Here is a 26,201-nt window from a genome sequence, read left to right on the forward strand (position 1 = left end):
CTGTGCAGTCCGATAAATGCGCCGGCACGCTCACCTGATGCTTCGGAGAGCGTCACACACAGAGAGGAAGAGGGGGACCTTCGTGTGTAGTGTACGGTGCGAGTGAAAGTCACCGTGGAAGTAAAGCTCAGCCAAGCTCTCTCACCTCACCGAGAACCCGATCAGGCTCCGCCGTCTGTGCGTTAAGGCGCACAGCCCAAACTGAGAACTTTACGCTCTCCCTGGAGGATCGTACCACCCCCTCCTCTTTCCTCCGGCTCTCCCTGCTTGACTGCCTTGAGGCTTTCCGTAGGCCACTTCTGACTCTTACGCCCGGTTCTGCTGAGTTGTGGCCGGTTCCACCCAGAGCCCCGGGTCACCCATGAGGCTGGAGGCCGCAGCCAGGATGGATCTGTTCAGGAAGCTGTGGAGAGCGAGGAAGCTGATCCTTGTGGTGTTCATTCCGCTGTCCCTGCTTCCCTTACCGCTCATCCACCCTACCAGTGTGAGTACGAGAGAGAGAGTGTGAAAAAATGTGAAGTTTTTATCATTACACGCAGCATATACACGCAACAGAACGCTTACCATAACCAAATGGGTTTCAAAATAAGAGCACGGTAGAGTTTAACTGTATAATTTTCACTATCAATGTATTTGATGGATAGAATATAAAGGTATTAATATTCTATTGGAAATTATTGACATATAAATGCGTCAAATTTATTGAAGTTAATTCGTAGTTCGACAGATACACTTTTTTTTAAATGCACAGATGTGAAACATTTAAAGACGAAATGACGAGAAACTACTTTTAAAGCACCAGAAAATCTCTTCAAAGCATTAAATGTGATGGATATACCAGTGCCTATAAGAAATAAATTAAAGATGTATGTTAAAAATAATCAGTATATGCGAACTTAGGTTAAATCAAACATCATGCGCCAATAAATACTCTTAATAAATACCTAGCAACCATCCGGCACAGCAGTAAACAAGATATCCAGTTGATCTGTGGGTGGTGATGCTGCTGCTCTTGGCCTCAGTGTCCTGATGGGATCTTGGTGTGTGTGTGTGTGTGTGTGTGTGTGTGTGTGTGTGTGTGTGTGTGTGTGTGTGTGTGTGTGTGTGTGAGGGAGAGAGAGAAAGGCGCACTGTCCTCCGTTTTGATAATCGCTTGTCTCGAGCTCCCCCGATCATCAGCTGAGCCGTGTGTGGAGAGGAGATGTCGCGACATGTTAATGACCTAAACATCATCGTGCTCCTGAAAAATAAAAAAGTGAAGAGGGAAAAGATGGGAATAAAAGGAGAGAGGTCCGTTCCTCTTTTGCGTGTCTTCCCTCCGAATCTGGGATAGCTCTGTTTTCAGTGTCCTCGGATTAGTGAAATCGTAATGAAAAGCACAAAATTACATGAGCCATGTGCAAGCATTCGCCATTCTGAGACTAAAACCTTAAACTTTTGCTGCTGGGGAGTGAGTTTCATGTATTTTTTTAAAAATATTTGAATATTTGTTTTGTTTGTTTCAGACTTTCTGATTGTGGTGTGGTCTCATATTTACCGAGGCTCAGACCAGTGCATTTCTCTGATTTGCAGAGCCTCTCTGGTTAACGTGGTCACCTGTCAGATTCCATGATATCCAGTAGAAAGCACTTTTTTCCCTCTAGTGTAGGTCATACTGAGAACACCTCAATTGGGATTAGGATTCTTTTTCTCCCGTGACCAGTGAAAGACAGTAGCAATCAGCAAACCAAAATTGAAGCTTTAAAACACCCTATCAGAGCACGTCACTGTATTTATGATGCAAATGGTACACATTAGCTCCAGTTTGTGACTTTAATGTATTACAATCTGAGTCACAGAGGTAACAATCAATTTAAAGGGAGTGAGAATGTGTTGGTTTGAAAGGCCCACGTCATTTCAAAACTCACGGCATGCGCAATGCATTTTCAAAATCCTCAAGGTGTTCTGTGATAAAACAGTCGTAAGAGAGGCGATGCGCTTTAGATCATATTCTGGGACATGGCCATAGTGTTTTCTACACATATATCAATTGTAACTACAGGTGTTTCTCTGTGTTTATTTTAATGTCATTCATATTCAAAGAAAGTGTTATGCTCCACAAGTTGACCGTCAGCCAATAAGAGCGATCGCCAAGGAGCCCTGCTGTTATGTCAGTGGTGGTGGATGTTTGGCATGAGTAAGTGGTGCAGGATGAGGCCAAGAAAGAACAAAAGAACAAAAACTTGACTACAAAGAAAAAGAAAGAAACAACCCAAGCAATTAAGTTATATAATCAACCCACAACCACGCTGGATTTGAGCCCCCACGTGGCTTCCTTACGACACCAGGGACCCCAGACTGTGTCGGGAATGTGACTGGTTCAGAGAAACATTGTGTGTGTGTTTGGAGAGGTCCTGTGTCCAGCTGCAGCTGAACAGGACATCTGTAGGATGCAGTCAGGCCAGGTCAGAGAGACTGAGGACAGGAACAAAGAAGCAGAGTCAGTGGCAGATAAGCACAGTGCTTATCAGAGGCGCACGTGTGCAGTTTCACAACTTTCCAGAATTTTTGCTGAGTCCAGACAGCTACGTATACACACACGCAAAGAGATGTTCCCTGGCCTTTGGCTTGGCTGCTGTGATGCACACACTGAAAAATTGCTGCTACTGTTAAAAAACTGGCAGTTAATTACGATTTATATTTGGTGAGCCTCTGAATTTTCCTTTAGCAGAAATCTGGCATTTGTGGTTTTTAGCTGTCTTGTCATGTGGATGGATTGCCAATGAATGTACCCTGTAGGACGATAACTGTGGTGATCAGGACAAATATGTGTATGACTCACCTAAGATGGTCTTTTTAGCTGTGATGTGTACTGATGTTCTTTTAAAAATGCTTTTATTGTCAGAGCAATTTGGATAATTAATTTGTTTGACTGATATGTCATCCATTTGTTACCCAGTTCAGGGTAGTGGGGTCTGTAGGTGTGCACTCTATAACTGATGAGATAGCCGAGGTACACCTTGGACAGGTCAAACTCCAGTCTTAGAAAAGGAAGTTTCATCAGTGTTGTCAGTATCAAGTCAGTTTTCATGTGAGTATTTTTCCATACAAATGGGCACAGGAGTGAACCGTGTGCATGTTATCTATTGAGCCGTTTAGCCTTCTGCTGATTGACTCAGTGAAAAACGTTTGAGCTGTGATCTAATCTGCCTATCAGACATCCTTAGGTAACTGTCTCTTCTTTTTCTAAACTGAATAATATTCCTGTTCATTTCCCAAGCTGATCACGGATAACAGTTAGTTGACGAGGCAATCAGTGGGCTTCTGTTTAGAGAAAAGCTGACCTATCAGCTGTAAAACACTGAGATTTCAAAGAAAAACATCTTTTCTCATCCCAGTAAGCTCACAGTAATCGCTTTGCTCAAAGCTTCTAAAACCACACCGGGCTCCGATGCAAAAGACTCAAGAAGTGTCTAGTGAATAGCTGTAAAGAGAAAACTTTTGCATTCCTCTTTCTTCCTCACAGATCTCACAGGAAAGTAGGAAACAACAAGTCCAGGGCATTGTTACAAACAAATTATGAGTCCTTTTGGTGTCCTGATTGTTAAATGCATTTAAATGGTCTAAAGCATGATCTATTTCACTGTTTTCATTAGCACAAAGAGAGTAATAGGATGCACTGTCACTTATGGATGTTTCTTATGACAAACTGCAGCTAAATACCCAGAATATAAAAACTTATATTTTTCTTCTCTGCAGCATCTTGCTTGAGGAAAGATACGATTGTGCCTGAAGGGTCCATTACAGTTTGTTAAGCCGTTTAACATTTTCCCTCTGGTTCTCCAATATCACATTTTACAACAGAAGCAGAAATCAAGTGAACTCTCACCTAGATGGAATACAAAAAACAGCATCTCACACTTTCATGCCTGTCACAGCCGGGGTGGCCGGTCAGTTGTCCACTTTCCCTCAAAAATGGCCCTGCAGGTGGCACTTTCATAAAATATATGTAGGCTGATTTTAATTTTGTCACCACAGAGAGTTGCTAATTTTGTAGTTGAAATGATTTTTAAGATTAATAACTGGTTACATAACCTTCAGAGAAGCCTGCCTTAAATCAGCACAAGCAGAGGTTATCTTTCATGTGATGACTTCGGAACCTCGACACGTCTTAGCGTGAAGTCTTTTCAGCACAAAGGTTGAAGTACAATGGCTTTAAAAACAAGCCAAACAAGGAAGCCAAAGAGTAGGATTTGAGGATCTAACTGAAGCTGCAGTTTCTGTGGGGCAACTGTGCTCTGATAAATAGTGACCAATAATCAATCATGGATTACTGCTGATTTGTCTTTTTTGTTTATCTGTCCATTTGTTTGTTCTTTCCGAAGGTCACATTTCTTTTTCTCTTTACATTCTCATCAGTGTGCTTTCCCCCCCGCAAACCAGTAGTCAGACCTTTGGCATGGCTTTAATCCTATCCCCCCCAGGATTAATAAAGCATTCTGATTCTGATCTGGCAGACTTCCAGCACGTCCTCGGTGTGGTGTTGTGTCCGACACAGGCAGGAGCTGTAAAGCTAGCTGTTAAAGTGCAAAAACTCATTATTTGGACACAATGTCTCTCTTTATAATACTGGAATGTTTTCTTAGTGGATTTAAATTGTTGTAATCTTTTCAGTGGCGAAGTTCTCTTTGATTATGAACCCCAAACATCTCATTTGGTCTAATCAGGCAGCTGCACCTAATGCCTGGAAATGCCTCTTAAATCTTTAGGAGCGTTTCCAAAAAGTAAGCACCTGTCTTTAGAGTAAAAACCTGTGTTGTCAACAGCAAATCAAAAACAGAGCAACGTCAGAGCACATTTTATGCTTCTGCTTATTTTCTGTTAGAGTGGTAGATGCTTGTTAAATATGGCCAGTGCTTCATATAATGAGAGCTTTGTATGTGCAAGTAATCCCTGTGAGCCAACAGCTCCGGCTTTAAAATGCTCTAAATGCCCCTTTTGAGACATTTTAACATTTTTGGCTGTCTGTGATATCAGTTAGAGCAGAAATAGGGAGTCGTCTTCACACACTGGGGTTAAGGTTAAGATGTGGAGTTCCACAGGGTTTCGTGCTAGGACCACTTCCGTTTACATTATAGATACTTCCTTTAGGCGGTATTATTAGAAGGCATAGCATACATTTCCATTGCTGTGCAGATGATACCCAGTTTTATCTACTCACAAAGCTAGATGACCAGTAAATTTAACTGCAGGAACGTCTTATAGACATAAAGACCTTACTCCATCTGTGCAATATGTCTAAAATTAGAAACAGCCTGTCTCGGAGTTATGCTGAAAAACTATTTTACCATCACTCTGCAACATTTATTACTTCTAGACTCAACTACTGTAATTCATTTTTATCAGGCTGTCCTAAAACTGCCTGAGAAGTTTTCATTTGATCCAAAACACAGCAACAGACAAGCTGACATAGACTACAAACAGAAAGCATATTTCTCCCATACTGCCTCTTCATTGGCTCGCTGTTAAATCCAAAATAAATTTAAAATCCTTCATGTTACATAAAATATCTTGAATAATCAGACCCATCAATAGTACTGTAAGGTAGTTTTTTAAATAAATAAATGTGGTAGTTGAAAATAATAATAGGCTTTTAAATATTTACTTGCTTGTTACTGTTTCTATACTACTTCTACAGCTATTAAAACTTTTAATATAGCTATTAAAATGGCTTATTGTAGCTTTATAATAACATTAGTTGCATAGCACGTTTCAAAACACAGAGTTGCAAAGTGGTTCACAGTTTGAATACAAACACATGATAAACACACTGAAGATCAATATGCATATTCAAACATACTGAGCCGCCTTAAAAATGGTCTGCGAGCAGCAGATTACCAACAAGCATTCTCTCATATTTCTTGTCTTCATTGATATGTTGATCGTCAAACTGTAGTTTGGCTATTGTGTTCCTTTTGAACACCATTTTTTTTCTTTTGCACACTGGCCACATTTGTACAGTCTCTTTGTGGTTGTTGTCACATGCACTGAGGCATCTGTGCTTACCTGTGGATATTTTGAAACTTCAAAGTTTCAGGGTTCTTTTACAATGTCTTTGAATTGTAATAATGTACATGGGTTTTCTTGCAACATAATGTAAACAGCAGGCATGGATAAGCTTGACTTCTGAAAAGGTTTTTTTTTTTTTTTTAAATGGGAGTTCAAGCAGGTCTGGACATGGTTCACGCTGAAGTCCTGTGGCTAATTCTCCTCCCTGTGGGTTTATTAACTTGAGATTAAGTGACCTGCTACAAGCGAAATGCTATACTAAGCATTCTTCAGTACAGACTCCAGCAGCGTTTGATAGAAGCTAATATGAAATCTGTGTTCAACAAAAGACTATCCAAGTCTCATATTATAACATAGTGATAACCTGCATATATAATAGCACTATGTGCACCCTGTCTATGACACATTCATTCTGACCTAAATTAAGCTTATTAAGCATTAAGCATAATTCATTTGTGAACAAACTGTATTTTTCTGCGAAGCGAGTGTCAGCTATAAAAGGTCTTAACAAATGTCACGAGATTCAACTTTAGTTTTGAAGATTGGAGAGCGTGTCACTAAGCCCACTGGTGTTGCGACAGAGCGGTATGAGAGGCTGGCATGCTGACATTATATAACCAATAACAAGATTAATGTAATATCAGTGTGTGTGTGTGTGTGCTAGAGTTTTGTCAGAAAGAGTGTTAGTGTGTGTCCCAGTTGGATATTAAGTACAAACAACACTCCCCACTGCTGCCACAACAATAAACTCACACAATATTTGTACTTGTACTTGTAATGTATTCTAAAAGACTGTGCGCATCCATGTGAGCACATCCACACACACACATCCATGTGAGCACATCCACACATGGATGTGTGTGTGTGGACAATGTTGCTACCAATCTAAAATAATAATGCAATTGCTATAGAGACCTGTGTCTTTTTTTCTGTATTGCTTATTGTGTGGATGATATAGACAGACTTTTTTGGGGGTTGCAGGAGGCGTGCTGTGCTTATGTGTTGATGGTGACGGCCGTCTACTGGGTGTCTGAAGCTGTTCCCTTGGGTGCTGCTGCTCTGGTCCCAGCCTTCCTCTACCCGCTCTTTGGTGTACTCAAGTCCAGTGAGGTGAGTCCTTCTTTCCAGCTGATTGTCTGGTTTGAGCTTCAGTTCTCTGAAACCTGTCTTATAAACTCTATTTGAGATGCCAAATTAAGAGTGAGTTGTATATTGAAAATTGTAGCATCTATTGTGAGCTAAAAGTTTTGATTTTTCATAACTGCAGAGCCTGGCAGAGAAGGAGAGCCGTTTTTCAGAATGAACGCGACCGATTGTGGCAGTTTCACATAGTCGGGTTAGAACATGCAGAGCAGAGACACTATGACTATGACCTCATGCTTTAATGCGTTATAAGTGAAATCTTAAACTGATTGGTACAAGGTGCTAAAAGACAGTTCAGTGTCCCACAAAATACCTAAAATTTTGCTTGCATGTTTGAAAATTGGAGGAAGTTTTAGCATCGCCTGCTCTCAATTTCTGAAAAGACAATATCTTAATCTTAGTGTCATTCTGTGCACCAGTGAATGCTGTGTGTGCTGATTCCACTTTTCTGTCTTTGTATGGAGATTTTCACATCATGTTTCTCGGGTTTTCAATGTGTCTTGTGATTAAAATGCCCGTTTGAACATTGAAAAGCACTGTAAAATAGGATAGACAGTCACGCTGAACGAAGCTTCTGACCTTCACAGGACTGAGTGCTTAACTCTTTCATGAGCACATATGCAATGTGTGTAATAACATGATTAAAACTATATGTTCAATAAATTGAATAAATGTTCTCATCAAATGCCACTACTCAAAGCTTAATAAAAAGGATATAGAAGAATAAACATAATATAAAAATGATATAATTCCCACACAGCCATGTGCTGCAAATCCTGCTACAGCACCATGCGTAGCTAAATATTTTCAAGGCAAATTACAGCTTTGACACAGTGCAGTAAATCTAAACGATAACAATTATTCTTTAATTTATTACATCTTAATTCTGGATGTCTTTTGTTAAAACTTTGCCTTATTATGCAAATATCCTCCTCCGTTCTTTCAGTTTGAAAAGGCACCAGGACTGAGACTCCTGTAGCAGTACAAAAGTCTTGGTCAGATTCTTGTTAAGGTTTTTGCTTTTTGCTAATTAAACAAGTGGGGCAGGGATAGCTCAGTAGGTAGAGTGGGTTCCCCATCGTCGGAAGGTCTGGGGTTCGAATCCACTGAAAGGCTACCCTGAGATACCCCTGAGCAAAGTACTGTCCCTACATGCTGCGCCTGCTTAGTGGCTGCCCACTGATTGAATGGGTCCAATGCAGAGAGAGTAATTCCCCTATGGGGATCAATAAAGTATACATTATTATAAGTGTTCTTGTAACTGTACAGTATGAGGCACAGGAGTCCCCAGTAGGTTTTTTTTTTTTTTTTTTTTACAAACTTCATCAATTTTTAGTGTTTACAGTTTTTATAAAGTAAAAATCTGCTGTACAGATCTCTATATATCTGTTTAAGTAGAGTTATGTCCATGTTAATAGGAAGAGGTTATTGAATAATTAAGAATATTCTCCTTAGAAACTGCATTGTCTTACTTTATTGGGGGTTTGCTACTTTTTTTCTAAAGCAACATTAAAGCAAGAAAAGAAAGAAAAAGGTGGTAGTAAAAATATACGTGCAGATCAGACGGTGCATGGTTTTTGTGTTCTGGACTGTGCTATGTATGCTTAAAGAAATTTGGTCCACGTGTGTGCTCCTCAGACATACATCAGTTTTTTGATTTACAGTTCTCTGTTGCTTATCCTATTACACTCCAGTGTAAACCAGAGGCATGGTCAGTCAACTGTGAAGGTTTCATTAGACATGACTGAGTGGAGAGTGCAGATGAACCCGTTAACCCAGCACTCATCATCAGTACCCACTGATGTTCTTCACATGGCCACACCCAGCCTCTTTACGACCATTAACACCACTGCCGATCCTTAATACAGTACGATTGGCGTTACTGATAGTGGTGGCCATTGGCGTCAGTTCCCTTTTTTTTTCTTTTAAAAAAAATAATACCAGTAACAGTTTCCTCTCAATTAAACTCACCTTCATCATCTTTACCTTTGTTATCTGCATTACATAAAAACTGAGTCGTGACCAAAGCGCCTTGACAAACAGTGACAAAAGCTGCCTGTTAACACTGCTGTAAGCCGCTTGTGATGGTGTTCCATAAATATGCCAGCAGAGAGCTTTATGCAACATTTCCAGTCTATTATAGCACTTTCATTTTTTTGTAATCTCCTCATTTTCTGCTGCTTTAATGCTGCTAATTTAGAGATTAGATTCCATCTTCATCTGCTGCCACTCAAGAGTGGAATATAAGAGCATCAACAATGCACAGGATCTTATCTCATCCAGTTAACAGTTAAAGTTTTCTGCGGTCATAAGTGTTCCATAAAAAAGCTAGTATTTAAAGTGATTGGAAAGGACTATGACTTGGATTTGTACCTGCAAATTGAAATGAAAACCGATTAGCCGAGTTTCAGTGCTAAACAGCTGTGGAGGATAATCTGTACACTGTATGTGAATACTGTAGCAATGATTATGTGTCTGTTAAACCTGGAGCTGTCACTACTAAGCTTTGCATTAGCTAACACTGAGATTTTAGCTATTTTAGTCATTCCTTTAACTTAATAAACAGCTTAATAACAGCTGTTATTGTTACTGTGAAGCAGCTGATAGGCTTGGATGCATTCCAGCATCTGTCTGATTCCCATTCAGGCTAAAAGTTGGTTTCTTGTTTTTAAAAGTTCATTTATGGGATTTTGACATCTTATATGACAACAAACAGTGTGGAGAGACATTTTATAGGGCCTACCCTGTGTACTTTTGTTCCCAAGAAGACCAAAGTGTAAACGTTCAGCTGCCTGTATTATTACTAGGACTTCCTCTACCCACCACATCTCCCCAATCCTGAAGCAGCTTCACTGGCTCCCGGTTAAATTTCGCATCCATTTAAAAATAATCCTCTATACATTTAAGGCTATTCATTCTCTCTCTCCACCATACCTCTCCGATTTAGTACAGATGAACTTCCCATCCCGGTGCCTCAGATCTTCATCTTCTCTTTCTCTCTCTGTTCCTTCCGCTCGTCTGATTACAATAGGGGGCAGGACTTTTAGTTGCTCTGCCCCTCGACTTTGGAATTCCTTACCCCCTGACCTCAGAAATATTAGTTCATTCCCTCTTTTTAAGTCCACCCTCAAAACTCATCTGTTTAAAATTGCTTATGTTTAAACCTCTGTATGCTCTAACTTTTATCTGTTATTCTTATTATTGTGTATATTTCCAGTTTCTGTGTTTTTATCTGTTGTACAGTGTCCTTGGGTGCTTTGAAAGGCGCTATTTTTTAAATAAAATGTATTATTATTAAGGAAAATTAAAAGATTTTAGGTGAGAGGTGAGTGCACTTGGGATTATGTAACGCTGCAGACCTGTGAACGCTGCTGATGGGAAGTAGAGCAAATTAAGAACAACAAACCGTAAGTGCTGATCCTGTACGAGGGAGGGTGGACCGGGTGAAAGGAGGGTCTCGGAACTTCTTCCTGCCTACAACATCTCATTTTGTTTATTTTCCCAGCATCTGTTGAATTAGTTTGAAATGATGTAGACTTATCATTTGAAGTGATAATTTTTGTACCTCTGTGCGTGTTCAGGTAGCAGCAGAGTACTGCAAAGACACAACTCTGCTGCTGATGGGAGTCATTTGCCTGGCGGCCTCCATAGAGAAGTGGAACCTTCATAAACGGATTGCTTTGAGGATGGTGATGATTGCAGGGGCCAAGCCTGGCATGTGAGCATCACACTTTTGCACATTTAAACACTATAATGATGGTAAATGTAGTCATAATGTGCGCCCCCCCCCCCCCCACACACACACACACACACAAAAGTATAAAATGACCTCCTTCTTGTGCAGGTTGGTACTGGGCTTCATGTGCTGCACCGTATTTCTCTCCATGTGGCTCAGCAACACATCCACCACAGCCATGGTGATGCCCATAGCTGAGGCCGTCCTGCAGCAGCTGATCTGCACCGGTCTGGCAGACAGTCATGTCGACTCTGAAACAGCAGAGGTGCCTGAAGAGGACAGTGGTATGTCTGGGTCTGTCACTACATTTCTGCAAATATAACAACAGTGCTTGCACCAGTGTGGACATTAGCTAGAAGGTGCTGTAGCAGAGAGGGTCTCCTGTTAACAGGCAAACAGTCAAACTTTTCAAACTACTTCTGTCATTGACTTGACGATGCCCGTGTTTCTCTGCAGCTGTGCCAGACAAAGAGGAGAACCTGGACAAGAACCAGCTAGAGCTGCTCTACCGCAACAACTGGTATGTGTCTGTGGACATTTTGGGTCTTTATTTATGCAGTGTACACTCGATGATATGTGAATGTCTGTTTAAGTTGTCTACACAGGGTTCTGTGGTATTTCTGCAAGGATTTTACCTCTTTATCTGTGCTAATAAGTTACATCAAATGACTGTTTTCCTTCAGTCTCACTCATTTTAACCAAAGTAAAGTCAATTTTCTCTCACACAACCATACTGATTTTCTTTCTTCTCTTCTTATTTCAGCAATGACAACAATAAGCAGGAGCTCTCCACACTAAGTGACGTAAGTGACGTAAGTGACGTGTGTGTGTGTGTGTGTGTGTGTGTGTGTGTGTGTGTGTGTGTGTGTGTGTGTGTGTGTGTGTGTGTGTGCGTGTGCGTGTGTGTGCGTGAAGTACACAGAATGTGGAAATTAGCCACAGAAAAATCTATATGCTTTCACTGATTTGGTATTCTGTTGTTTTCAGACAAAAACCGCTGAGGTCAACGGTTTGGGTCTCAAGCCCATCTCAAACCAGGAATTCATAAAAAACATCAACGGCCACCTGCCACAGGTGAGCAGTGTGTCAGTGAAGAGGGTGGGCCAGAGCCATGTTGCTGGAAACAAGCGCTAGAAGCAATCTTCCTGATTGCTTCTCATGTTTGCTCTTCGTTTACAACATTTTCATCACTCTAGGTTGAGATTGAAATCCCAAATGTAAAGAGGGTGAAGATGAGAAGAGACTCCCAGTATCCCACCAAAAGGGATCACATGATCTGTAAATGCCTGTCACTAAGCATCACGTATGCAGCGACCATCGGAGGACTCATCACCATCACCGGCACGTCAACCAACCTCATCTTTGCTGAACAGTTTAACACGTAAGTATGCTCACGTATGTGGTATCTACACAAACGCTTGCTTATGTAATGATTTAAATAAGCTTCCAAAATCTGTTGACAGTAATATTAAATCTACTTTACAAACCGTTCAGAACCAGAGAGAGATGCTGGTCTGTAATGGCTTTGGATGACTGCAGACATCTCCTCAGTTCTCAGACATGTTTACAGCTTGGTTGATTTCTTGGCTGCTGTGTTCTCTATTTTGAAAAAGTTTATGTTAGCTGAGTGTCTGGGGCCACAAGAGATCAAACTAATCAGCCTCTACAGTGCTCACAGAGATGATTTCATCTGGCCACTGCCTGACAGAATGGCCTCCTTCATGTCACAGCTTGTGGACAAAGGTCAGGTTTTGATCTGTGTGGGATTGCGTGTGTGCTAGTAGTTGTGATGCTAACAGGGACAGCAACAAATCTAAGCAGTGTAAAGTAAAATCTCATAGATTAGAGATTTAAGCTTGAAATTTGTTGATTGTGTGTACTTATTCAGTTTAGTTGATCCAAAACTGGAGTCCATGCTCGTACAACAAGTGATAAACTTGACATCAGTTGCTTTGACAAGCATATTTGTACAGATTGTGGATGTGATTTTAGTCAGTGCTGCACAAATACAACCAAACTTATAAAAATAAATTCAAACATACAGACAAATTAAACAAAAAAGCCTTTTTATCTATGCTATGTGCTTTTGACACATTAGTATGTGTCTACACGAAGTGGAGGACTTGTCACTGTCAGTCCCATGATATGTGAATGAGGGCAGAGACGCTAACAAAGCAATGTTAGATTTATCGGAGGGTTATTTTAGTACCCGGCTAACTTTTAGAAGCTGAAAATGAGCTGTTTGTTTGCAGGTTTCTCTTAGCTAGCTACTTGTGGAGTTCCATAGGGTTCTGCCTGGGACCAGTTCTATTCAAATTATTCATTCATCACTTAGGCAGTATTCTGTGTACATTTTCATTGCTATGCAGATGATACCCAGCTTTATATATCCATTAAACCAGATAACACACTCCAATTAATTAAAGTGCAGGGATTTCTTAAAGACATAATGACCTAGAAGACCTCCAATTGTGAGATTATTGTACTTGGCCCTTAAATATCTTAGAAACATTGTATGTAACCAGATATTTACTCTGGATGGCATTACCTTGGCCTCCAGTGTAATGACTACTTTCCTGCATTTGCATAAAATCTCTAAAATTAGAAACATCCTGTCTCAGAGTGATGCTGGAAAACTATTCCATGCATTTATTACTTCTAGGGTGGACTACTGTAAATATTCCTGAAAAGCTTTCAGTTGATCCTTTTTTTTTTTTTTTTGTTTGGCCTGTCCCGTTTGGCTCTTTTGCCATCAGAATTGTTGTCTAAAGGCAAAGAAAGATGCCCAACGGATGGAAAGATGCCCAACGGATCGATCAGTTGATCCTAAATGCTGCAGAAAGAGTACTGGGAAGGACTAGAAAGAGAGAGCAGATTTCTTCCACACTGGCTTCTCTTCATTGGCTCTGTCTGTTAAATCCAGAATTGAGTTTAAAATCTTTATCCTCACATACAATCAGGCTCTGTCTTATCTGTGAAACTCATAGTACTGTATCACCTCAGTAGAGCACTTTGCTCTCAGACTGCTGGCTTACTTGTGGTTCCTATAATATTGAAAATGGAATGGGAGGGAGAATCTTCAGCTTTCAGGCCCCTCTTCTATGGAAGTTCTGATTCAGGAGATAATCTGTCTCCTTTTAAAAGAACGCTTAAAACTTTCCTTTTTAGTAAAGCTTATAGTTGGGTCTAGATCAGGTATCCCTGAATCCTTCCTTAGTTAACCTGCTGTAGACTTAGGCTGCTAGGTTTTCTCTGTTATTGTAGGGTCTTTACCTTACAATATAAAGCACCTTGAGCCAACTATGGTTTGGTGCTATATGAATAAAATAGGATTGAATGGAACTGCAAACATATCATTACTCATAGCTTTCTGAATCAACTCTTTTTATTTTTAACTGATGATTCAGAAATGTAGTATCCTAAAACTGAAATCAGGATATTTGGTTTTATTTTTAAAGTCAGTTTATGTTGAAGTCTCTGACTAATTGCCAACGTTGGCTTGATCTATAATCTCAGTAAACATTTTCCTGATGAGTTTATGGTCTCCAGTCGCTATCTTAATTCTCATTGAATACACTGTAATGCTCATTTGATACATTATGGTCCCCATTAGAGTTAAAAAGGACTATAAAGACAAGTAGAGGCTGGTTACCATAATGACAAATAATACCCATACGAGATCTAGGTTAAAAAAATCCTGCTAGCAACATCCATCTTTTATGTACGTCTGTGCTGAAGCCTCACATCTTATAACTTTCTTCCACTTTTGTCTGCTGATGAAAGGCTGTTTTGTTTTTTTTGTTTTTTTTTTAATTTTTTTTTTAAGTGAGATACTTTAAAAATTTAGTTCTGTTTTTTTCTGACAGGACTGCATCTTTGAATTATTACCCCCTCCACTGTACGCTTAATTGTTCTCTGTCTCCATTTGTACATAATTTTGCGGTAATAGAAGCTGGATTTTGTGTTTCAGTGGTGAAAGTTCTGCTCTTATTAAAGATACTCGTGTAAACTGGGTTCCAACTATTTAAACTGTGCAACGAATCCAGTGTTTCATGGCTCCAGAGCCCCACCAGCAGACTGTCAGCGTTTTTAAATGTGTCTCTTTAGTACGGATCATAAAATTTAACCCAGCACAGGAAATCCTGATGGACACTGACACTGATGTTGTCAACATATTATGATTTTTATTACTTTAGTTCTTTTTAAAATGCAATTTGGTGTTAACATGAAATCTTAAAAGCTCTAGAATAGTTTCATACTTTTATTTAATTTATTGTGTTCTTGTTTTTCATAAATGAAACTTTCTATTTGCCTGAAATATCTCATTTTTTTCTCTCTGCTGTTATTTTATATAGAAACTCATGGTTCCCAGAGGTCTGTTTTCCCTGATTCTTTCTGTCGAGCTATGAGGTTGATGGGGTTTTCCCCTCATATTATCTAGGTGATGGGATCTGTAAAATTTGATGCAGATATCTATGATCCTCAGAGGATGACAAGCAGCCCAGTCATTTTCCCATACTTTTTATTGGCTCGCTTTCACTTTTCCATCCACGATGAGAATGCCCGGAGGTCAGAGAAGGCATGGCAGAGTTGTTTGTGCAGCAGATACGTGATCACCGTATTTGCATGTCACCTTTACTCTGCTTAGCGTCGTTACAGAGCAGTGAAGCATATCAGAGCAAACACACTTTATTACCTATATAGCTTTAAATGAAACAACAGTGGAGACCAACAACTTGTCTTATAGCTTAAAGTGCACTAATCATAAACTACTGATACACTACACAGAGGGCTATTAATGTTGATGATATGGTCTCCTCACAGTTTTCTCAGATTTCTTTTTCTCTGTGGAAAAAAGGGGGAGGTTATCCTCACCTATCCCAGCTGTCACTGGGTGGAATTAGGGTACAGAGATCACCAAGGATACATAGTTAACTGAAAAAACAACAACATTTTAATTAGCTAAAATAAGAATAAAAACTTAATCTTTGAAAAAACAAACAACTGAAACCATTTATGAGCTTAGAAAGCAACAGTGAATGTCATTTAGTTCCAGTGGATTCTAGATTCAAAGTATCTCCAAATCTGAGCAACTAACACCTAAACATTCCACATCAGTGACGTCAAACTACACGGTGGGCCACTTTGATCGTATCAATCGTATCAGCGAATCAACCCTTTCTGTCAGAATAAAGACATTTCACTCAACATTTAATCCCTGATAACTCTTAATATCAGAAAAAGAAGTCCAGTTTCAACAGTACATTTCAACTTTTCTACATGACAAATGTGTTAAATTAAATAGACGTTCTAGTTAATCACAGAAAATATAGTAAATCTTGAAAAAACAGGAACATTTTTGTCATTTTCCTGTGTATCTGTTAGTTTCTTGCAGTATGAATGGCAATGGAGAAGGTTTTGTCAGTAGGGAAACCTGGAAAACTTCTCAAAATACAGTCAGAAGTTCCTAATTTATACACATTTTCCAAAACCTTCTAGGATTGGAGGAGTTGCTGGGCTAATTCCGGCCCCCGGGCCTTATGTTTGAAACCACTGTTCTAGATGTATGAACAGCACTACTCTTTAAACATGAATACATTTAATTAGGTGATAAACTTACCTTTCAATAGGTTATCAATAAAGGGTTGTAAATATTAATAGTATATTGCAGAAGTGTGTAGCAACCGTGTGGTTAGAGCAGGTCGTCTACTACAGTAAGGGGAAGGTTGGTAGTTTGATTCCCACCTGGATGCTCCAGGCTGCATGCTAAAGTATCCCTGAGTTACTCCTCATATGAGTGTGAATGTGAACTTAGATGTAGGGCATTAATGGATACTTTTTGGCTGCTCTCTTATCCACAAGGGGGCGCTACACAAGTCCCTCCACACATTTTTTGTTATAGCAAATGTTACGCCAGATACCTTCCTGATGCAGCCCCAAAGGGATTTGTGTCTCTTCCCGGGATTGAACTAATATCTTCCACTTGTTAGGTGAATGTGTAAAGATATTACAAAGCTTTATATATAAGGCTGAATATTAGAAAGTGGCATCCTTTCTGGCATGTCATGTTGGTTCTCTTCTTTTAAAATAGATAGATGCTGCTGCTTTACTCTGTAACTGCGTTCTGCTCTATAGAAGCTTCTTAAGTGTTTCTTAAGAGAATTTCGGTGACCCATTATGGCTTCTGTCCAGTAGTGTAGTATAGCTCTCTGAGCTGTGATAGTCACAGTCTTATCAGTGTGGACAGTCAGCTGTAATGCTGCACAGATAAGTAAATGAGAATGACAACATCTGTCAGTCAAAGCAAACACACGTGACCGAGGCTGGGTCAATGTGTGTAGCTGATGTGAGTTAATCTGCTATTTTTAAACGTGATAAGGTTCCATTTTTATCGGCCGTGACACATGCCGTCACAAGTCATGAGGCTCAGCCCCTAAAGAGCCAGTGTGTAGCAATGCGTATATTACACATTAAAGTGAAATGAATACCGATGAGTGTGGTTTAAAGCTGCTGTTTCCAACTGTCTTTCCAGCCGTTATCCAGACGCAAAGGTGATCAACTTTGGCACATGGTTCATCTTCAGCTTCCCCATCGCCATCATCATGCTGGTTCTCACCTGGCTGTGGCTGCACTTCCTTTTCCTCGGCTGCAAGTGAGTGCCCGTTCGAGGATCTTTGTGTGTGTGCTGTGTTGCTAGTTGCTGTGCTAATGGTCACAGGCAGGGGTGTGATTACAGAGGTGGGTCTCCTACTTGCCCACATCTCCATGTTGTCATTATGGACTCATGGTAATCCTGCTGCCTGTATGTTGTTGAGGCTACAGCTTGAAAAGCACAAAGCGACCGTATCAGGTCACCGTGTGGTTGATCTTGTTGTTGCTGTCTGTGTGTTCAGCTTCAGAGAAACCTGCTCACTCAGTAAGAAACGCAAAACCAGGAGAGAGATGCTGTCAGAGAGGAGGATCCACGAGGAGTACGCAAAGCTGGGACCCATCAGGTGTGTGCCAGAGCTGAAACGATGCAAAATAATTTCCCGAAATTCCAACTCTGATGTCAACTCTTCCACTTTTTATGTATATTTAAAGGACTAAATTCACCTGTGTGTAAATATAAGCTATGCATTTGCATCTTACTCACGAGCCTAGACGTGACATTTTGTCCCCATCGTGTTGTCACTCATGTAATTGTTGCTGACGCGCTTTTGTGGATTGTGTGTGCAGCTACCCAGAGGTGGTGACAGGTGTTTTCTTCATCCTGATGACACTGCTGTGGTTCACCAGAGAGCCTGGCTTTGTGCCCGGCTGGACGTCGCTCTTTGAAAAGTAAGTACTGATAATGTCGCGCCGGATCACCACAAACGTTCAGAAGTGTTAGTGGTCAGACACTTTAGGGAAGCACTGGTTCTCCGTAACAAATACACACCCTGTCACATAGAGTAGGTATAATAGTAGGTATAATAGACACTTAGTAAGGAGTGCTTATGCTCTTTTCATACACCATATTTTTGATTTTTGGCCTCTGTTAGAGTACTTTTGCATTATCTGTTTTATATCTGTGTATTCTTAATTTCTCTCTCAGGAAAGGCTACAGGACTGATGCAACGGTGTCTGTTCTTCTGGGCTTCCTCCTCTTCCTCATCCCTGCCAGGCGGCCCTTCTCTTCCTCCTCTTGCTGTAAAAACTCAGGTCAGCACTCGAGCACCTTTGGGTTGTCTCATCAGGGCTCCATTTGGTGGCTTTAAAACATATTGAATAATAAAAAAGGGCCCAGTGATGTTGTTCAGCTAGCTTCGTTAACATTCGTATACTACCTCAGATTATTTTAACAGCACATTACAGATGTTGTGAGCCATTCATTTGAGATTTGGTAAAATAAATGACTTTTCAAGTGTTTGTCAACCACAAGTATTACATGATATTATTCCCCCAGATCCTGCTCTATTGACATTTTTTTCTGTCAATTTAAAATATTAGATGATGATTCAGAGTCTGACCCACTGGCTCCCATGATCACCTGGAAGGACTTCCAGAGACTCATGCCGTGGGAGATCGTCATCCTGGTTGGTGGAGGCTATGCACTGGCAGCGGGCTGCAAGGTACTACGAATATATGTCTGTGTGTTCTTGTATTACTCTACTGCTCTGGCATCATAGCATCTGGGTAATCTGAATCTGCGATCCATTTTCACCATTATAAATTTCTTGATTACTTTGATGGAGTTAATGTGATTTCAACACGTATCTACAAGAGACTGTAGCTATAAAAGAGAAGAATCATTTCACATATTATTACATTAGGTAATGGTGGGGATATGAACAGCATGTAGAAAGCTGATTAATGTTGCGTGTGTGTGTAGGTGTCCGGCCTGTCAGTGTGGATTGGCAGACAGCTGGAGCCCATGAGTGGTCTTCCTCCCTGGGCGGTCACCCTGCTAGCCTGCCTGCTGGTTTCTGCGGTCACCGAGTTCGCCTCCAACCCAGCAACTCTCACCGTCTTCCTGCCCATCCTGTCTGCGCTGGTACGACATATTCTCTTTCATATCGCAACACCTGTTCCTCATTAATGATCATAAAAATGTCATAAATCATTAAAAACACTCACATAAATGACCTGGAGGATATTCAGTCTAACAGGTCTGCACTAATGTGCTGCTTGAAAATACTTTTTCATTTTTAAACTGTGCTAATTACTTCTGATGTGGGCCACGAATTTGAATAATCTTTACCAGGTGGTCTAAATAGTACTGGTTACATAACCATTACATAAGTGCGTGCGTGTAACAGTGCAAACAATGTAAAGCTTGAGGCAAGTGGCACTGATTGTGAGGCCGAGTTCTCTTTTTATATACATATAGATATCTAAAACATATGGAAGCTCGTTTCCGCCACTAAATAAAAACAAAGAAGCTAGTATCCATAACTCGAAATTTCGAGTTACTTTTCTCAAAATTTCGAGTTAGCTCTGCCAATCAAAAATATACGTGAATGAGGTCACTTTCTTGTTACCCGGAAGCATATGGCGCAGAGGACCGCACACTCAAAAACGGATCCCAACAAATTGGCGCTTTCGCGAGTATGTTTGCTGATAGTAACACCATGTGATTCAGCCAATAACACAGGGATTTCATCATTTGTGAAGCCAGGCTGAAAACACTCAGCAATCTGTGCATTCACAACTGGATGTAATACTGGTAGCTTAGCTGTAGCATTTGTAGCTGAGGGCTTCAGCTTCCGGGTAACAAGGAAATGACGTCATTCACGTAGATTACTGATTGGCAGCGCTAACTCGAAATTTCGAGTTACTTTTCTCAAAATTTTGAGTTAATAAATCGAAATTTCGAGAAAATAACTCGGAATTTTGAGTTATGGATCCTTTTTTTTTTTTTTTTTGTATTGGCGGAAACGGGCTTCCATAAAAACAACCTGTGTTATTTATACTCTTATACTATACTGGGATAGCAGCACAAACACATGTAAGAGTAGGGGAAAAATATTTGTGCATCTGCACATTATGACCCTTTTACTCAGAACCCCCCCCAAAAACTGCTGTACTGGCAATAATCCATTTTAGCTGTCAGTGGTGACGTTTTCTCACCAGTACGTCACAAGCCATTTTATTGCAGAATGGCGCCTGTTCCTCGTGCACTTACTCATAAAGTGCACATCAAGGCTCTTTTTATTTCACAGCAGGTGCCATAATACTTCACCTCTGTCCAGTTGTTAACTGATGATGTATGAACCCTGCTTCCGGCTCCAAACTACACTGCATTCATTAAGGCTAAAGTCTTTTTTTTAACATGTTTTAATGATTTTTGTCTTGTTCTATGTAATCTCAACCGGCCCTTAAAATATAGTCAGTGATGTCTGTCGGCTTCTGTGGGTTTTTATTACCACTCTTGTTGCATGTTTTAAAGTTCAGTTTAAAAAAAAAACAACCTTAAAATGCTTACCATTGTAATAGCAGATAAAATTGTACATGTGCAATTTTTTTTTATTTTTCCCCACATTGCAAAAGTATGACATCATAGCGACAGGATGGGTCAGTTGTGACGTTAATTCTAGACAAACATTTTTATGATTATATTATGTGAAAATGTTGTTTTTAAGTGTCATATCAACTTTTGTAGCAGTTGGTAACTCTGACCTTCTCTTTCTCCCATTTGTTAAATTTTTCTTTATCATCCTTTTTTCTTTTCTCTTCCCTCCTTCTACATTTTTCCGAGTTATCTATAACCTCTGTACTCCCAACCATTTCACCTCTCCTCTTCGCACTTGTCTTTTTTCTTCATTACTCTCTCTTTACCCCCTTTGTTCTTCTTCATTGCGTACTTCTCTGTCCAGTCGGAGACTCTGCACATCAACCCCCTCCACACTTTGATCCCTTCCACCATGTGCGTGTCATTTGGGGTCATGCTTCCAGTGGGGAACCCCCCCAACGCCATCGTCTTCAGTTACGGCCACGTGCAGATCAGGGACATGGTACGACACACAAACACACACTCACTGTCCCACAATCTTCTTGCACCTGCGGAATCAAAAGACTTCCGGGAACAGCGTATCCAATTCGAGGCTCTTTTTATTTCGTACTATGTGGCAAACAGAAACTCTTGATGCTTACTGAAGTAATTTTTCTCCTCCTCATCTCCAGGTCAAAGCAGGTTTTGGGGTGAATCTGATTGGCGTGGCAGTGGTAATGTTGGCCATCACCACCTGGGGGGTTCCACTCTTCAATCTGACTGAGTTCCCAGCCTGGGCACTGGCCAGGAATGTCACTGGGAGCTTATAACTAACAGTGGGCAGGTGCTGGTGGTACAAAGCGGGGATGAACTCAAAAACAGATGAGGAAGAGACTGGGCAAGTGTTGCGATTGCTCAGAATTATACTGATTAAACAGACCTTAAAAGAAGAACATGGATGTGGTGAGAAGGAGAAGAAGTGGAGAAACAACCCTCACCAGCTGCTTAGATATACTATTATATACTGGCCATACTGGTGTGTTACAAGGAATGTTAAACGCCTTTGGCCACTGGAGGACATTAAACTCCAACTGAAACCTTAAAAAATCAAGAACTGATTTAGTTTTTTTGATTTGTAGTAGAAGAAAAATGATAAGTTACAGTTTTACAGTAAACCTGAAATACATTTTCAGATCTACAACATCCTTTCATTTCACTGTTTTTAGATAGAAATAAGCTACATAAGGCCACTGTAGACAAGTCTCTTTTTATTGCATGTTTGCTGAACTTAAACATTTCCAATGAAATATACTTTTTACAACTAAATTGAACACATTTCAGCATTTCTGGAAAAAATCGGTCTTGTCTTTCGTGTAAGAGGGAAGAAGTGGTTGCTGGATTAAAGCGAGAAAAGAGCATGAAAAGAGAAATCTACCGTGGCTGCCAGTGTACTGTATATGTAGAGCTACTGTACTTTTTACGTTGAACACCGTGGGCCTTCCTTACACATTTCATGCACATTCTTACCAAAGTTTCTGAAGCTGCTTTTGTGTCCTAAAATGCTGTGAACGTTACAATTCTTGTTGCTACATGTTACTCGAACACTGCAGTGCCTTTTACAGTGCCTTGTGTTAATGAATTTACACACTACTTTAACATGACCTACTATCAAACTTCTTATCCCAACAGTGTTCATGTCTTCCTGTGATGTCAAAGCACACTCCACCCTCATCCTCACCCTGGTTGCGGTAGTTTTAGTCAGTTTTGCTTAGGAAGATTCATAAAATGAATGATGTGCACCTGGCAGCCATAACAAGAGCAGCTTAAATGGTAAATACTAAATAAGGGGGCTTCCTTTAGCATATCTAGAGATGCCCTGGTGGTGACCAGTCGGCAACCCCCTGGGACCCACCGCTAGGAAAAATATTCCCTGACTCCACCAGCCATCTGGCAAATAAAAGTGTGACTCCTAGTGTATCACAGACATGATACGTGAGTTTCTGAAATGTCTTACATCATCAGTGTGACCCCCCCCCAAATTGTAAAGAAATTGCACAGTACATTTTTAAGCAAAAAAAGAAAAATCTGATGTAGCAAATATGGCACAATTTAAATCTCAGATATTCAAATGATTATTTTATTAATTAACAATAATTGTCAGAAGGTTCAATAAAGTCCATTTTCAAAAAATCAGGTTAATGTGCCCTTTAAAGTGTGTCAGTTTTAATGTTACCTCAGAAGACCAGCTGGAAGCACAGGACCACGGTTCTTTTACTTCCATGAAGGCCAAGGAAAAATGATCAGAAAGGCATAAAAGTTGGGGTTTTTGTGACTACTCGACTGCAACCAGCCTTTTTACCTTTCTCCTTCAATCACATAACATAACGAAGTTTAGAAAAGATGTATTTACGCTAAAGACTTGAGCTGCCTTCAGTTACTTTTTGCTCGACCTATGCCAGAACTTTCTTTTCCTAATTGCAGAAGCTTATAGACCAACTCTGGTCATTACCCAGTGAACCCAGCAGGGTGTTTGTCTTTGTCTCTGCGCTCCTGATTTGCATTCATGTCACATGTTGAAAGGATCTGGAAATTTTTAAAGGTAGATCAAGTCGAACAAGATAATTTACCTACTTATTGAAGTATGAGCTTTAACTGTGGCGCTCATGTTAGTCAAACATTAACAAAGGATCTTTATGAAATACAGAAAGCTTTTTTAGTAACTGCAGAAAAATTGGTTTCACGAAATCGTTCACTTGTCGCACCATAGCGTGACCGCTTTTTGTACTTTTTCATTGTCTCCTGGGAGGAGCAACATTTCTCCTGGCATGTAAAGAAAAAAAATGAAATGCCACTGTGGGAGGCCGCAGACTCCCTCTGGGTACTGGTTCTTTAATGCAGCACGCAAAGAAAGCATTTAAGGAAAAGACTGTGCAAGCAAGGAGTGGAAGGGTGTAGTAGTTTGTTCAATCAACTGTCAAATCACAAAAAAGGTTTGCACAGAACACTCACTGTACTGTGCAAAAATGTAAAATATATGCCTTTATATATTTGTACACAGATTTTAAGTGTCATTAGTCACTTTTTTTTTTTTTAATATCACGGCATTGTAAGTACAGTATGGGCCTTTAGCGTAGCCTCAATCAGAAGCATGTCTTTTTCTTGTGTAATTTATTGACTTCTCCTGAAGATTTCGTACATCTCAGTCGTGTTACAGCAGTGACCTTTGACCCAGGGGCCACACTCTTCTGTAAATACTTTAAAGACTTGTAATATAAGCATACTATGTCCTTGCCTGTTTCAAATGAGCTGTAACATTCTTAAGTTTTGTTTGACCCTGATAGTGCATTCATATCCAGCCACAACACAACCTAGGAGTCAAGATGATCCAATATTACTTCATGTGCAACAATAAAACCACTAAAACCACTCTGTTGTTTTGATTTATTCTTGAACGACACAAGTCATTCAAGCTTTCAAGATTTTCAAAAAATGAGAGTAAAGAGTTTAAATCTCCACTATCAGATCAGCTCTTATTTGCAAATCACATATTTTTAAGAAAAACACCAGGCAGACGCAAAAGCAGAACAGATTCTCTGTTCTGCTGAGAGAAATACGTGTTAGGGAAAAAAATTGTTTTGCTTGAAGAGAACCACAGAAACATTAATATTGGACAGTGTTGTGAGAACTAATGGCAACAGGTTGAATGTGAGACTTCAGAATTCCAGCAGGAGGTAATGATAGTAAAATCTGTCCAAAATGACACGTTACTTTGAGGTGAAATCCTACTGGACTCCATAACTCTGGACTCTTTAGCATTTCTGGGGATGGAAGATATGAGGATTTTCAAACAGGTCCCCTGTGCTGCCACTTGTATTTCCTAAAGCAGCCTTTATTTTTAAAAATAAATAACATTATTAGTTTGATCTTCACGCACTCTGTCCGCAACAAAGCCACAAGCTCCTGTCCAAGTCCTGCACCTCAGCAAACCCAGGCCAACTTGCAGCTCTTGATGGTTTCTAGGTGATTAGGATGCCCCCTGGGGGCCTTCAGCAGGTGTGAATCCCTCTGTCTGCATCTTCTCCTTGTATTTCAGGAAGTCTCTCCTTTTGGTAAAATACTTCACCTGCAGGGGAGAATGAAAAGGAGCAAGAAGCTACTGAAGGCTGACAATCTTGTTGCTGCTTAGGTTCTTTAAAATGTTCTCTAAATGTCTACATTTAACTTAAAGTTTCCAAAATTGTCCAATAAACACTGTCGGCTGCTCATCTGTGACACTGCTATCGACACTATCTGCAACCCTAACTTCAACCATTAATAAAAAAGATGGGATATTTTACCCACTGGGCCGGGCATTTGGCCTCAAATTCGCTCTGGAACCTCTGGCACGATGCAACATTGTCATCATTATCATCCAAACACTTCCAGAGATGATCCCTGGCATCCCAGCAGGTCTTCCTTTCTGCTGAGTTTGGAGCTGTCATCACTGCCCCAAACACAAAGAGAAAATTAATCATCAATAAAACAGAAATTTTAATAGCTAATGACTTAGCACAGGTAAACTGTTAAAATATAACAGTTTCTCTACCACAGAAATCTATTCTAGTCAGGAAAGTCCCCTCATCCATATAACAGTTAATCTAAGCTTTGTATATACAGTTGGGTAAACTTTACCTTCACATATTGTCCAGGTTTTCACAACTTTCTGTGTTCACACTGAAAAAACAGCCTCAAAAAGAACTTGCACATCTTCTAAGCCTGCTTTAATACCAGACTGCAACCTTACACAACAACAGGTGCTGTGGCAAAAAGTCAGACAACAATTAATTTCCGGTATTTGCCAAAAATGACTATATTTCATCTGTTGTAAATGACTGGACTAACTGATTGGATATAATGTGGGTGCAAATACAAAGAGTCATAAAAATACTTGCAAAATAATCATTATTTTTTATATATAACACCTTTATAAATCCTCTTGAATACAGTTTATTTACCAATATAAGCAAACATATTGGGCACTAAAAAAGCAGAGAAATATTAGAAATGACTTTTGTGGCACCACACCGGTAGCTGCCAAACCAACTTCACCTGTATAAACTTAGCTAAACGTCACTCACTGAATAAAAACGCGGAAACCTCTCAGAGCACGTCTCCCTTCAGTCTCCCGCGTTCACTCCATAAAGCCCGACCACCCGCACAGAGCTACTTGTACTCCACAAACGACAGACAGACTTTTGTAACCTGCTCGGGTGTTTGTAGCGTAGAGCAAAGTGAAGGACGCTCACAGAGGCGCTTCCTTGTCGCGCCGTGATGACGTTCGGA

At 40.2% G+C, this 26,201-nt stretch overlaps 3 protein-coding genes across 8 annotated transcripts in view; 1 reads left to right on the forward strand and 2 right to left on the reverse strand.

Annotated features, from left to right (window-relative positions):
• LOC113008711 (sushi domain-containing protein 3) overlaps positions 1 to 93 on the reverse strand; it is a 44,845-nt gene extending 44,752 nt beyond the window's left edge. Inside the window, exon 1 of one of the 4 annotated variants that reach the window (XM_026146354.1) lies at positions 35 to 93. The gene's annotated coding sequence lies outside the window, so the exon portion shown is untranslated. The other 3 variants (XM_026146351.1, XM_026146349.1, XM_026146352.1) reach the window with 3 other exon arrangements.
• slc13a4 (solute carrier family 13 member 4) lies at positions 33 to 24,305 on the forward strand. 2 transcript variants are annotated; one of them, XM_026146347.1, is made up of 16 exons: positions 33 to 484; positions 7,030 to 7,158; positions 10,773 to 10,909; positions 11,036 to 11,211; positions 11,384 to 11,447; positions 11,691 to 11,739; positions 11,915 to 12,001; positions 12,124 to 12,308; positions 17,460 to 17,579; positions 17,821 to 17,922; positions 18,146 to 18,247; positions 18,504 to 18,610; positions 18,899 to 19,020; positions 19,281 to 19,442; positions 21,265 to 21,402; positions 21,572 to 24,305. In XM_026146347.1, exons 1-16 carry the CDS (start codon positions 362 to 364, stop codon positions 21,707 to 21,709), a joined length of 1,941 nt encoding a protein of 646 aa, XP_026002132.1. In that variant the 5' UTR covers positions 33 to 361; the 3' UTR covers positions 21,710 to 24,305. The 2 variants fall into 2 exon arrangements, with proteins under 2 accessions (XP_026002132.1, XP_026002133.1); XM_026146348.1 differs by having other exon boundaries at positions 11,691 to 11,730.
• coa6 (cytochrome c oxidase assembly factor 6) lies at positions 24,302 to 26,201 on the reverse strand. 2 transcript variants are annotated; one of them, XM_026146355.1, is made up of 3 exons: positions 25,997 to 26,201; positions 25,217 to 25,362; positions 24,302 to 25,002 (listed from the first exon to the last, which is right to left on the reverse strand). In XM_026146355.1, coding segments are annotated over exons 1-3 (246 nt in total). In that variant the 5' UTR covers positions 25,998 to 26,201; the 3' UTR covers positions 24,302 to 24,903. The 2 variants fall into 2 exon arrangements, with proteins under 2 accessions (XP_026002140.1, XP_026002141.1); XM_026146356.1 differs by having other exon boundaries at positions 26,121 to 26,198.

The sequence above is a fragment of the Astatotilapia calliptera genome, chromosome 17 (assembly GCF_900246225.1).
Source record: "Astatotilapia calliptera chromosome 17, fAstCal1.2, whole genome shotgun sequence".
NCBI lineage: Eukaryota > Metazoa > Chordata > Actinopteri > Cichliformes > Cichlidae > Astatotilapia > Astatotilapia calliptera.

Coding starts and splice junctions, on each gene's coding strand:
- slc13a4 (XM_026146347.1), top strand. CDS start 362: ATGAGGCTGGAGGCCGCAGCCAGGATGGATCTGTTCAGGAAGCTGTGG. Junction 10,910..11,035: donor GCAGGGGCCAAGCCTGGCAT/GTGAGCATCACA, acceptor CTTCTTGTGCAG/GTTGGTACTGGGCTTCATGT. Junction 12,309..17,459: donor TTTGCTGAACAGTTTAACAC/GTAAGTATGCTC, acceptor CTGTCTTTCCAG/CCGTTATCCAGACGCAAAGG.
- coa6 (XM_026146355.1), bottom strand. Junction 25,003..25,216: donor CCAAATGCCCGGCCCAGTGG/GTAAAATATCCC, acceptor TCTCCCCTGCAG/GTGAAGTATTTTACCAAAAG.